The sequence below is a fragment of the Toxorhynchites rutilus genome, chromosome 2, assembly GCF_029784135.1.
Source record: "Toxorhynchites rutilus septentrionalis strain SRP chromosome 2, ASM2978413v1, whole genome shotgun sequence".
In the NCBI taxonomy this organism is placed as follows: Eukaryota; Metazoa; Arthropoda; class Insecta; order Diptera; family Culicidae; genus Toxorhynchites; species Toxorhynchites rutilus.
The window spans coordinates 54653086-54666142 of record NC_073745.1 but is presented as its reverse complement, the minus strand read 5'-3'; the positions used below and the strand labels follow the sequence as shown (position 1 = coordinate 54666142).

The following is a 13057-nucleotide window of genomic DNA, read 5'->3' as shown; positions in this document are numbered from 1 at the left end:
TCTCACTCGAACCGTGCAAGTCTCCAGTTCCCTGTTGGTCGCATTCACTGATTGCTCCGCAAGGGTAACTAGGCCGAACGGATTGGTGCCGGAGCACCAGTATACCTAACAGCGATTATAGAGTTTCGGCCGTCGGAGTGCTCGAGTCCCGACATTACCCACCCGTCTTTTTATGTTTTCAATTAAATAGGTACCAAAGTAGAAAGCTTAAAAGCATAGTGAACTAATTTATTAAAAAATATCAACGAAATAATACCTGTGCATAAAGTTTAGAACTGGTTTTCTGCATCACATGCCTTGAGCGTCTGAAATATGATTCAAAACGGTATACGTAATTAGAGTTAAATATTGAATGTTGAATATTGAAACTATTGCGATGAAGCTCCTCTTAGTGTAAAACATGTTACCTTTGCGGAAATCTATATAAAATATGAAATGCATGAAATATAAATGTACCGTAATTCACATACTTACACTAAAGAATAAAAAATAGTACACCCGAGAATCGAATTGTCATCGCCGCTCCACAAATGTCAGGAAAAAAACAAACCCAACAGCAATATCATGTTACTCCCAACACACAATAGCAGTCACAACAGTTTTTTTTCTCTGTTTGTTTGTTTGTTTACACATCTCCCCTTGACCGAGTTATGTTCTGTTTCTCGCGGTCACGATTTTCCCACTTTCTGCAGAATAAATTATTCCCGCTCCGGTGGGTGGGCCAACAACAAAACCGAACGAAAACGAGAGGTGCAGCGAAGCCGACAATGGTGTTGTGCACTCTCAGGCTGGTCACAACTAAATATCGGATCCATTTTCCGCTTCCGCTTCTCATGAATTATTCAAACTGACCTCGCCTCGGAGTATTTCCAGTCGGTCGGGCTGCTCACAGAATATTTCGAGACAACCGCAACGAGCGAAGTCTATTTTCCTATTTTCGCTCACAACCACCGAGAGACAGGTCCCGGGGGGAGTTTGTGGCGGCAGATTTGTGAGAGACATTTTCGTTCGCTATTTCCGCACTTTGTTATTATAAACCATTTTTGTTGTGTTGTGTTTTGTTTTCTGAGCGCTAACAAACTTTCCGGTGGATTTTCCATCGGCTTTCGGTGGTGGGTGGCTTATCCGAGTTGCCAAGTACTGGCCCCAAAGTGTGAGTTACGTGTGAGCGCGCTGAGTTACATCGGATGTAACCGGCCATTTCCGGTGGAGAGGATTGTTTACTCATACAGGTGTCTGTTGGTGGAAATGAGATACCGAGGAGGGGAACACGTGGAAATTTTCAGGACAAGTTCGGTTTTGTGACGTCAACCGAATATAGTTGCACTGTGGAATTTTTGTTTGTGTTTTATGATTTATTAGGACATTGCTAAGATTTGTATGAAATCATTGATTACTATTACAGGGTTTCATCTTGGTTACCGGTTCTTACTTACTCACGCTTTCACAAACGGGGTTCGGACAATTCCATGAAGTATAATCTGCTTCAACTTCCTTCGCGTTTTCTGAATCTTTGTACGGATACTGGTCAGATTTTTATATATTAGGTAATTTAAGAAGGTTTTTGTTGAATTTTTGAAAGAAATTTTCCTTTATTTAAAATAAATTTTAATCAATGTATACTTGATAAAAAATTATTTACAACAAGAAACATTCCATTCACGAATTGAACAAACACCGTCATCGAATTTTCAGTGACTGGTCGTATCTACAGAATTCTGTATTTATACTCAGACTCAGACTTTTTAGGGCGAAGAATCTGTAGATACAGATTACAGATTTTTTGGGTTTCATGCAGATTTTACAGATGTTTCAAAACTTTAAAACAAAAATTAGTCAGAGCTAGATGTCAAAAATAATTTTTTGCGTTTTAGATATTTGAAAAATATAACAATAAAATCAGTCTGAATGGGTTTGGTTTTGACATTCATATGTAGCGTGATGTCCTGCTTTCTCATGTTTGATCCAGGGCATAAAATGCAAAAGTCTGTGTCATTGAATATCGTTACAATGAATAAACTACACTGTTTTCTCTTTTTCTTACTAAAGCACAGAGAATGTGAATTTCAAAAGAGCACTCATACTGTCCAAGGAAACCGTTTTGCTTGGATAGTTCATATTTTAAGGATTTAAAATATATCTAAAAGAATCATAAGAATTATAAAATTTCCAATCGGTCTTGTCCGTGTTAGGAAAACGCATTTCGGTCTACACATTTAAAGATATCTTTCGTACAGCATAAAGTGAACAAATGAGACTAACTAAATTAAAGGAATTGAAGCAAATATTGAAGCTCAAAAAAATTGAAAATACTGAATTCGTTTGAAACAAGATGGCTTTCACTGTAATTCGTTGTTAAATGTAATCTAGAAAGGTTCAACCACGACCGAAACCGAAGATCGAAACGGACTTTGAATGGTTTATCGACTCGATGACCGATATTTTGATATTTCTTGTTCAACGTTTTGCACTTTATTATTTTTTTGAACAAAACATAATGAAACGCCCAAACTCGTTAATACTTCAGCAATATATGCACAGAATAATACATCATATATAAGGTATCAGGAAGACATTGGAGATTCTGAATTGGATCTGAAAAGGCCACAAACTATCTTCGTAGGTGTTGAAGCTGTAGAAACAGAAGCTACTGAACTGGGCGAGAGCAGAAATATAAATTTAAATTAAAATGTACATGATTAATTTATTTAGGAAGACATAATTCTATCAGAAACCCGTATCCTAAGAATTTGACTTCATAGCTAAAGTGACCAGATGGTCAAAGGTCTAACGCGGGACACAAAAAACAAAACGTTATGTATATACGTTATGTGAAAATAAACCACAGTTTAGCGAGTCTCATTAATTCGTGAAACACTTAACATGTGTCCTTGCAATTAAACCTGATCTGTATTATTTCTTTCTAAGTATCGTCATTCAGTTGTGATTTTTCGGAGGTTTAGGTTTTGTTTACGCCTGAAAATTACTCGCTCAGTTAGAGCATTAAAGCCTGGCAGGCACGATTCAAATTCAACAATTTTCTTTAAATTACCGAATGGAATGCTCGAAAATTTCAATCCAGTTTTCATCCAATTTAGTGTTACCATATGCATTAAAAAAATGGACTATTTTCGGATGGCGATGAAAAAAAAACTACAAAAAATAATTTAATGGAACAAATTTTTCCTTAAATATTACGCTTATTAAGACTACAACAAAAATTATTCAGGGCTGTTGGTAAGCAGCAGCAGCACTGTCAAGCAACTTCATGATTTTTTCGTACTATAAGCTTCACCCCACGGCAAAGGAGTTGGACATCCTGAGACACTTTGTGTCCGCCAGATATAGCCGATCTGGTATTTACAACATCCTCTCCCTGTCGCTCCTTAAGGCGGGAGATTGAAACAACCGACCAAACGGTGAAGGAGAATCTGGCCAAAATGGACATTTTAATGCGGAAGCGTCAGACGAGACCGGCAGCAGGAAATCTGAGCAGCAGGCAATCACCCAGAAGGAGTAGCTTCAAGTGCTGGTGAAAAACTTCTTTCCTGCGAAAGAAGTGAAAAACTTCTTTTCGTGCTCATAATGGAAGACTAAAAGCTGGAGATAAACATTGTCGCGTAGACCGCCAACCTTCTCAACATACCCCAGCTGCGGCCTATAGAAAACTTTTAAGCGAATGGCCAAAATGGAGAGATAGCTGACTACCAAAGTCACGGAAAGGTAAAAGAACATGTCGACATACATCTTTTCATCAGCGATGATTGAGGTTCCGGCCAACATTTGTTTCATTTGCGATACTTCATCAAATAACCCTGCCTCTTCCTGTCCAGCATACACTAGAGCTTACGTTAAGCCCTGACCGAGCTAGAAGGCCAAAGATGAACTTTTCGTTTGACTCACGTTGGTCCCTGCGGATCAATAGGGGACTTTTATAAAAATCATTATAAATCTTTATAAAAATCTTAAAAATAGATCTTTATAAAAATCAAATCTTTATAAAAATCAATTTTCCGATTTTGTTGCTGTCGTTTCCTGTTGACACTCTCTAAACAAAAAGTCCACTGTCGGTGCGATGAAACCAGCTCAACGTATTAATCGTTGAATGCATTGGAAGCGCCCTTGAACAGTCTGACGAATAAAAGTTTCATTTTGTGGTTCATCCATTTAAGAAAATCAACATGATCAAATTGTAATATTGAAATATATTGATATCGCGGGACATTTTCGTTCCTTTTGCCAAATGCGGGACGTTTCGCGGGACGTAATCTTACGCGGGACATTTTGTTGAAATGCGGGACTGTTCCGCGTAACGCAGGACGTCTGATCAGTTTATTCATAGCAACTTTATCATCTTTTTTAAGGGATCCGAGTTTATGAATTGTTATCTTATTATACTACTTTTGATTCATTACAAGCATTTCTTTTTTGTGTATACCCTAAATTAATTATAATTAAGTTGTCTACGTAGCGCAATGTAAACAAACATGGTAACTTTATAAAGTTCCATTACACCTCGATCAATTAGTATTTTTGCATTGTATTTTTACTACAGTGTATATGCTTGCTTGCTATCGCTGAATAAACAATTACTTTACCAATCAATTACCGTCCTGGATCATATTTCGGACACTTAAGGTGTTTGATGCTGAAAACAGATCTCAACTTTATGCACAGGTATTATTTGATTGATATTTGTAATATATTAGTTCAATGTGCTTTTAAGCTTTCTACTTTGGTACCTATTTGATTAAAAACATAAAAAAAAATCATCGAATAAAATGCTATTCAAATTTTTTTTTATTAATTAGTTTTTTATGCAGGCTCAGTAACTTAAGTTTAAAGGAGCCGAATTCTTAAATATAATTTTAAAACTATATATATATAAACAATTTTCTTACATCTATGGTTAGTAAGGTGGAAAACCGATTACTCGCGGTGTACTCGAGTTTAGAAGGGTGACATATTTTTAGGAGAAGGATGGGACATAAGGAAATTGTAACAATGTTGATGAACACTCAATTCTTAAATCTATTCGTATATCTATAGATTATTTACATTTCAACTTATTCTACTATTCATAGCTAGGGGACGAATTACCCGCAAAGGAAGGAAAGGAGGGTATAAGGATGTAGGGACAATCACACACGAAGATCGATAGCTTTAAGGAAAACATATATATGGGACATGTAATCAAGGTCTAACCGAGCCAACACATCTCTCACCGGCACATTGGGCTGTCTTCCTCGGGCCCGAAGGGAGTTTTCTAAATTCGATCTGGCGACCAGATAAACCTCACACGACCAAACAACGTGCTCGATGTCGCGATAACCTTGGCCACAAACACAGAGATTGTTGCTGGCAAGATTGAAACGAAAGAGTAGTGCATCTAACGAACAGGAAATGAGTCGGGAGAAGGTGCGAATAAAGTCCCGACTCAATTCCAGACTTTTGAACCACGGATTGAGGCTAACCTGAGGGATAATCGAGTGAAACCAACGGCCCAATTCATCTTCATCCCACTTGCGTTGCCAGTTAGCGATGGTATTTTTGCGGACTAAAGAATAAAATTCATTGAAGGCGATTTGACGCTGATAAATATCGCCTTCAATTGCACCTACCTTTGCCAATGAGTCAGCCCTCTCGTTACCCGGAATTGAGCAATGTGATGGGACCCAGACAAAGGTAATGACATAACAGCATCTGGATAAAGCACTCAAAATTTCTCGTATTCTCTCAAGGAAGTACGGCGAGTGCTTTTCCGGCCTCACTGAACGGATAGCTTCGACAGAGCTAAGACTATCCGTTACAATGTAATAGTGTTCAACAGGTCGTGAGGCGACGCTGTCCAACGCCCAATGAATTGCTGCCAATTCAGCAATATACACTGAGCAAGGATTCTGAAGACTATGTGAGGTGCTAAAAAATTCGTTGAACACTCCAAATCTTGTGGACTCATTCATAGATGACCCATCAGTAAAGTACATATTATCACAATTGACACGCCCATACTTTGCATTGAAGATCGTAGGAACGAACCCCAATCTAAGATAATCTGGATTTTCATGGATTTTCTCCTTCATGAACAGATCAAAGTGTACAGAGGAATTGACGTAGTCAGGAAAACAAACACGGTTGGGAATATAGATCAACCTGCATGGAGATGAATTCATGATATGAAGTCATGAATCCAGAATGAAAATTTAGCCCGATCAGCTGCTCAAAATTTCCGATCACCAATAGGTTCATAACCTTACACCGGATGAGGAACCGAAGAGATAATAAATTGAAGCGATCTTTTAGTGGGAGTACGCCTGCCAAAACCTCGAGACTCATGGTATGCGTTGAGGGCATACATCCCAACGCAATACGGAGACAAAGATACTGAATTCGCTCGAGTTTAATGAGGTGTGTTTTGGCAGCTGATTGAAAACAGAAACTGCCATACTCCATCACTGAGAGAATAGTTGTTCGATACAACATTATAAGATCTTCGCCCATCCCGAAGATCTTATAATGTTGTATCGAACCAGGTGCCGGTAATTGTACAGAGAAAGTTTATTCTTTGTTGGCATTTTTACTCAGATACCTAATATGGGCCCCCCAAGTACATTTGGAGTCGAACCATACCCCAAGATACTTGAATGACATAGCATGAGTGATCGGTTTACCCAAAAGTTGAAGCTTTTTGATTTTGCTGGTCTATGCTTCTTAGAAAAAAAACACCATCTCTGTTTTCTTCGTGGAGAATTCGATCCCTAGCCCAATGGACCAGGTTGAAAAATCGTTCAGTATCTTGTAAGGGTTCTAGCAGGTCGAATTCGTTTGATCCTACGACAGACACCACTCCATCATCTGCAAGTTGTCTTAGGCTGCAATTTTGTGTAAGGCAATTGTCGATGTCGCTTACATAGAAGTTGTATAAAAGGGGGCTTAAACATGAGCCCTGGGGGAGGCCCATGTAAGAGAACCGACTTACTGCCGAATCTCCGTGAGAAAAGTTCAAATGTTTCTCACAAAGCAAGTTATATAAAATATTATTCAATAGAGGCGGCAGACCCCGAGAGTGTAATTTGTCTGACAAAACCTCTATTGAAACAGAATCAAAGGCCCCCTTTATGTCCAAGAATACTGAAGCCATTTGTTTTTTTCGGCGTAAGCCATTTGAATTTCTGAAGAAAGCAACGCAAGACAATCGAGCTATTCAAATGAAGCGAATAAGAATCAAACACTATTTATAAAAAAAATCAAATTTCGGACACTTTACTTTGTAATATTTTGAACGAAAATTACATTACACTTGATTATAAAGGGTGTGTCACATCAAATTGCATCACGGAAAAAACGCTGTAGAAATTCGCCCAGTAGACCGATCCTTTTGAAAATTTTAGACAGTAAAATAAAAACTACTAAACAACTTTTGGCATTTTCTTTTTATTCATACTTCGAGCCCAAGCCCGTATGCTCGCACCTTTCTCTTTACCCCGTCCATAAGGTTCTGTACAACGTCAGGTTGTAGTTTTTTTGAACAGAAATCCATTTTCTCTTGAAGTCCGCCTCCGATTTGACAACTTTTGGGTTCTTCCGGAGGGCCTGCTTCATAATCGCCCAATATTTCTCTATTGGGCGAAGCTCCGGCGCGTTGGGCGGGTTCATTTCCTTTGGCACGAAGGTGAGCCCGTTGGCTTCGTACCACTCCAACACGTCCTTTGAATAGTGGCACGAAGCGAGATCCGGCCATAAGATGGTCGGGCCCTCGTGCTGCTTCAATAGTGGTAGTAAGCGCTTGTGTAGGCACTCCTTAAGGTAAACCTGCCCGTTTACCGTGCCGGTCATCACGAAGGGGGCACTTCGCTTTCCGCAAGAGCCGTTCGCTTGCCACACCATGTACTTTTTGGCAAACTTGGATAGTTTCTGCTTGCGAATCTCCTCCGGAACGCTGAATTTGTCCTCTGCGGAGAAGAACAACAGGCCCGGCAGCTGACGAAAGTCCGCTTTGACGTAGGTTTCGTCGTGCATTACCAGGCAATGTGGCTTCGTCAGCATTTCGGTGTACAGCTTCCGGGCTCGCGTCTTCCCCACCATGTTTTGCCTTTCGTCGCGGTTAGGAGCCTTCTGAACCTTGTATGTACGCAGGCCCTCCCGTAGCTTGGTCCGCTGGATGAATGAACTTGACAAATTCAGCTTATTGGCGACATCCCGGACCGAACTTCTCGGATCACGTCTAAACTGCTTAACTACGCGCTTGTGATCTTTTTCACTGACGGAGCATCCATTTTTGCCGTTTTTCACCTTCCGGTCGATGGTTAGGTTCTCGAAGTATCGTTTTAGTACTCTGCTGACCGTGGATTGGACGATTCCCAGCATCTTACCGATGTCCCGATGTGACAACTCCGGATTCTCGAAATGAGTGCACAGGATTAATTCACGACGCTCTTTTTCGTTCGACGACATTTTTCCAAATTTACGAAAAATTGACAGTGAAGCATGGCCAACGTGATCTATACACTCTTATCTGATTATAAGCGAAAGCTAAAGATATAATTCCTAAAAATTAAATTTCTACAGCGTTTTTTCCGTGATGCAATTTGATGTGACACACCCTTTATTTTATAATCAACTGCGAAACACTTACCAATCAATCACAGTAACCTGATAACGATGATGAGAACTGATGAAACACGAGAGAAATTTAAATATTGATGAAGGGGTAAATTCTATGTGCTCACGCACATTTATATTTATCTTCTATGGATAAAACGGACCCACATTACCCCCGCGTTGATCCGTCGGGCATACAAACGTTTAGGTTGATGCATGGCATTGACTCTGCGCTCCTCTCCACAATGTTATGCACATTTTCTGATGTGATCGAGCGTTTGCCGATTCTCTGAAAATAAAATTTATAGTGTATTCAAAAAAACTTTGATCCCAACTCGTAAGGAGCCGTCCACATACCACGTGGACAACTTTAGGGGGGTGGTAGGGGGTATTAAAATGTCGACGCTTGTCCACGGAGAGGGGGGAGGGCGTATAAACTATATCCACGTGGACACGAATAATAAATATTTTTTCAAATATAATCACCGATACATTCTAAAATAAATAAAAACTGTTCCGTGATCAAGAATTTTAAAACACCACCCAACCAGAGTATTCCATAAGTATCAATAAAATGATTGAGTTGACTGAGAGTGCTTCATATATTTCTACTAAATCATTGGACTTCTTCACTGAAATCCATATTCTGGAAATGACTCACGTAAACTGTGAACGACCGAGCTATTTCCTATGATCCTATGACTTTTATAGTGACAGGCTACTCATAGACGTTTATAGTCAAAAACTATAAAAATTAAACAATTCCATAATGGGCGAGTTTTCATGATATTACGAATATGGTTTTTTTCACCAAATATAATTTTCTATAGATTTTGTTCTATTTCGAAAACAGTTAGTCTTAGAATAAAAATGTCTGTATAGTTTTTCATGCGGAATGACGTGTAAAATAAATTTGTTGTATTACTTTTCTCGAAAAGTTACAATTTTTCAAAACATTGGAAAATTTGTTTTCAATTCCTAGGATTTAATGTGTAAGTGTAAATTGTGTATGATGATTCATGCACCACAAGTAGTCATAATTTCCCTTGAATGAGATCGTATTATCTCTCCACGCTAATAATCTTTTGTTCACACCGAGTCCGTTATCTATTATCCATAGAAACTGCGTATTGATTCGTGATCAAATTCTCTAGACATTGGAATTCGTACAAATGAAGTGTAAATTATTGCATGTGGTAGGATAAAGTATTTAGTATGATTGCTTGCTGTGGTGGCTGATAGCAGACATACGACCGCAAAGAGTTAATGAATTGCAGAATGGTCGATAAAATTATAAATACGCTTTCAATACCCTCTGAAAATTTTACAAACTATTCCGGAGTGGGCAAAGATCTGCACTCAACAAAAAAAAAAAGGACCAGAATGCGACATCGAAAATTTTGAGTGGGTTTTGGAACTCTGTAACTCTGTCATAAAACGATGCATTTGTCAAAGCAATTACTGGGTCTTGTATAGAACATTTCACAACTGCCCATCGATTTGCTGTGCGATGAAAAATTCATAATCCAGAATGAGAGGATAATTTTTCATCCGATCGAGAATATCTATGTGAAAAAGGTTCTACTGGAATTTCATATGATACGAATGGAAGCGAATCAATCAGGTTAATTGGATTATTACTGGTGAATATGTTCCAGATGGAATAAGTACACTTCTGAAATAAAGCTGTGAACTTGAATTAACATTATTGTATCTATGTATTCTATGTGATATCATCACATTTTATTGCAAGTGTTGAAAACATCCTGAATTGTATTAAAAAATGATTTTCAATCCATTTATTTTTATTCGATTGGCGTTTGCAATCACAATTAGTAAAGCTCAAAATCAATCTTTAAAGTTGTGTAGTTTATATTCAGATACGAATTGTTCTTCACCTGGTCAACTGTACATTACGAGTTTGCGTGTTAGCAAACTAGATAGCCTGCATATCTTCGCTGGTAATGGTAAAACAAAAAAATATAGTTTACTCACAATAATTTCAAAATTAAATGAAACCACAGCAAAGCTGGTACAACAGGGTACAGCTAGTAAAGTTTGAAATAAAATAAACTTAAATAGAATTTAGGCGCAATTCAGTTATTTCCTTAATTATTTTAATTAAAAAAGGAAAAATTTCCACGTGGACAAAGGGGGTAGGGGTATAAAAATGTCCACGCTTGTCCACGGAGGGGAAGGGGGGAGTCTAAAATCGTGCTTATTCTGTCCACGTGGTATGTGGACAGCCCCTAAGCTAATGTCGGTTTTCCGTTTTGAAATCAAGTAATGTCGTTGGAAAAGAAGCATAAAATTTCGCCTCGCGTAGATAAATTCACACGTTCAATTTCTTTGTCGAAGTGTTCGATGAGCAGAACCCACTGAATTTGACCCGAATATCTCAGTCCAGTATGGTTTTATACACGATTTTTTGGGCAAAATCACGCCTTTGTCATGAATCATCCGCGATATTCACCAGATTTGGTACTAGGTGACTTTTCTCCTTCCCCAAGAATTAAGGTAAGAATATTTGATACTTACGACTTAAAAAATGGACTTCAACGGAAGCGTCAAATGCGTCAATCTCAAAATGAGCTAGACAACTTCTTTGAATAATAAAGACAACCAACAAAAAAAATAACTCGTTTGAAACTTATTTTCACTGATTTTCCCAAACCACAATTGCCACACTGTGTATGATCTGGTTCTTGCAATAACTGACATTTTCATCTGATGTTGTAAATCATATGATGCATCCTAGCGAAATTCCGTTCTACCGTTCTACGCATAGTTGCTCCATGTTACTTTTTAACGATTTTCACTTTCCTTCTTGAAACGTTGTTTTTATGCATAATCTTACGGAAAAACACAAAAAAAACTTATAGTTTGTTCCCAGCCTTTAAAGCTCAGCTCAGCTCAGCTCAATTGTCCCATGTTGATATTATATTCATAACTGTCCCACCATGCATTTTCTTAGATCCATATCGAATAAATCGGTTCAAGTACAAGAGTTTCAAGTCACACTTTCAGCAGGGCTTATGCACTCATTTCTGGTTTGGAAGAACGAACTAATTCTCAAACAAATCAGAAAAAGTTTAACAGAACACGTGTACACCTTGTTAGCGAATGCCTAATAACAATAAGATTTATATTCTGCGACGTTGTTGCCGATCACTCATATAATGATGTTTTTATGCATAATAATTTGGAAAAACACAAAAAAACTTATTGTTTATTGCCATTATATCAAAAAACAACATCAAGTTCAATTGTCCCGTGTTGATATTCTAGGCATAACAGTCCCACCATGAATTTTCAAACCCGTAATCAAACTTGATTGTTCAGTGAGGAGATCTTATCACATTTCATTAATCAATAGTATAGTGTTTATAAGAAACCCGGTGTGTTGCTAAATTGAAATGCTTAAAGCTTTTGGTAGACACATATGCGACAAAACTTTGATGGCGTTTTTCTCAGTTGCTGATTTTGGAACATGGGCCAACTATGCGTAGAATGGCAGAACAGCTCATACTGAACATTGTCCGTTTGCTAAACATCTTTATATGCATTAGCTTACCACCATTTCTGGTATGATTGGGCGATCGTAGGTATTTTGCTGAAAAAAAAACAAAATAAAAGTAATGCTTTCAGTTGTTAACTTAGACTTTATGACTGAATACAGCACTCACCTCGGCTAGTGCTTCCCAAGCCGAAATTAAAACTACAAGCGCAATAAAAAATAGTTTCATTTTTAACCACCTGGTACAAACGAATGGAAGTTGTTGGCTTTATTGAGTTTATATACTGTTTCAACGAGTTACGTTTAACGTGTAACCGGTACAAATATTGTGTAGTTACGGAAATGGATATGTTTACAAATAAAACAAATTAAATTTGTAATTTGTGGCTCACATGACTAAGCGATCAGTAGCGATTGGCAAGTATATGAAAGCAACGTAAATTATACAACATCAAATAGAAATATTTATCTAATGCAAATTTTAAAAACATATTGGAAATTGGTTTTGAGACATTTTTTATGTTGATCTTATCTCCGTGCCAAAATAAACAAACGGTCATATATATATAAAGCAATTCCACGTCAAATTAGCTAACCGTTGGCTCGACTTTCTCCAATTTTTTTTTTTGAAATTTTGGAGCAGTCACCCAAAACCACAATTTCCATTATCATATCAGCAATTTAAATTTGCGACCTATTTTTCTTTCTTTTTAAACCGTAACACGAAATCAAGATGTCTGTAATATGTTGTAATATGAAAAATGAATTCTACATGAAATACTCGTGACCGGAATAAATCGCCGAAGTAAACAACGGCAACAGAAACAACCGCTTAGAAAAAGTGTAGTAGGCTAGAAATATTGTGGAGCGGGAAAATCATCATGAGTATGAATGCCTCACATTTCTATTATAAAATAGCTGACCCGACGAACTTCGTCC

The 13057-nt window shown here is 37.9% G+C and overlaps 1 protein-coding gene across 3 annotated transcripts; it reads right to left on the bottom strand.

Moving 5' to 3' along the window:
- Positions 1–256: 256 nt before the first annotated feature.
- Positions 257–12361, bottom strand: LOC129771355 (uncharacterized). Of its 3 annotated transcripts, XR_008742351.1 has the most exons (4): positions 12288–12361; positions 12176–12214; positions 8636–8890; positions 257–305 (listed from the first exon to the last, which is right to left on the bottom strand). XR_008742351.1 is itself a non-coding variant. In XM_055774905.1 (3 exons), the coding sequence occupies exon 3, from the start codon at positions 6171–6173 to the stop codon at positions 5142–5144; it is 1032 nt and encodes a 343-aa protein (XP_055630880.1). In that variant the 5' UTR covers positions 6174–8890; positions 12176–12214; positions 12288–12361; the 3' UTR covers positions 3193–5141. The 3 variants fall into 2 exon arrangements, 2 of the variants coding, with proteins under 2 accessions (XP_055630880.1, XP_055630881.1); XM_055774905.1 differs by lacking the exon at positions 257–305 and having other exon boundaries at positions 3193–8890.
- Positions 12362–13057: the final 696 nt, after the last annotated feature.

Bases quoted from the DNA above. Each gene is read 5' to 3' on its own strand.
- LOC129771355 (XM_055774905.1), bottom strand. From the start codon at position 6,173: ATGAATTCATCTCCATGCAGGTTGATCTATATTCCCAACCGTGTTTGT.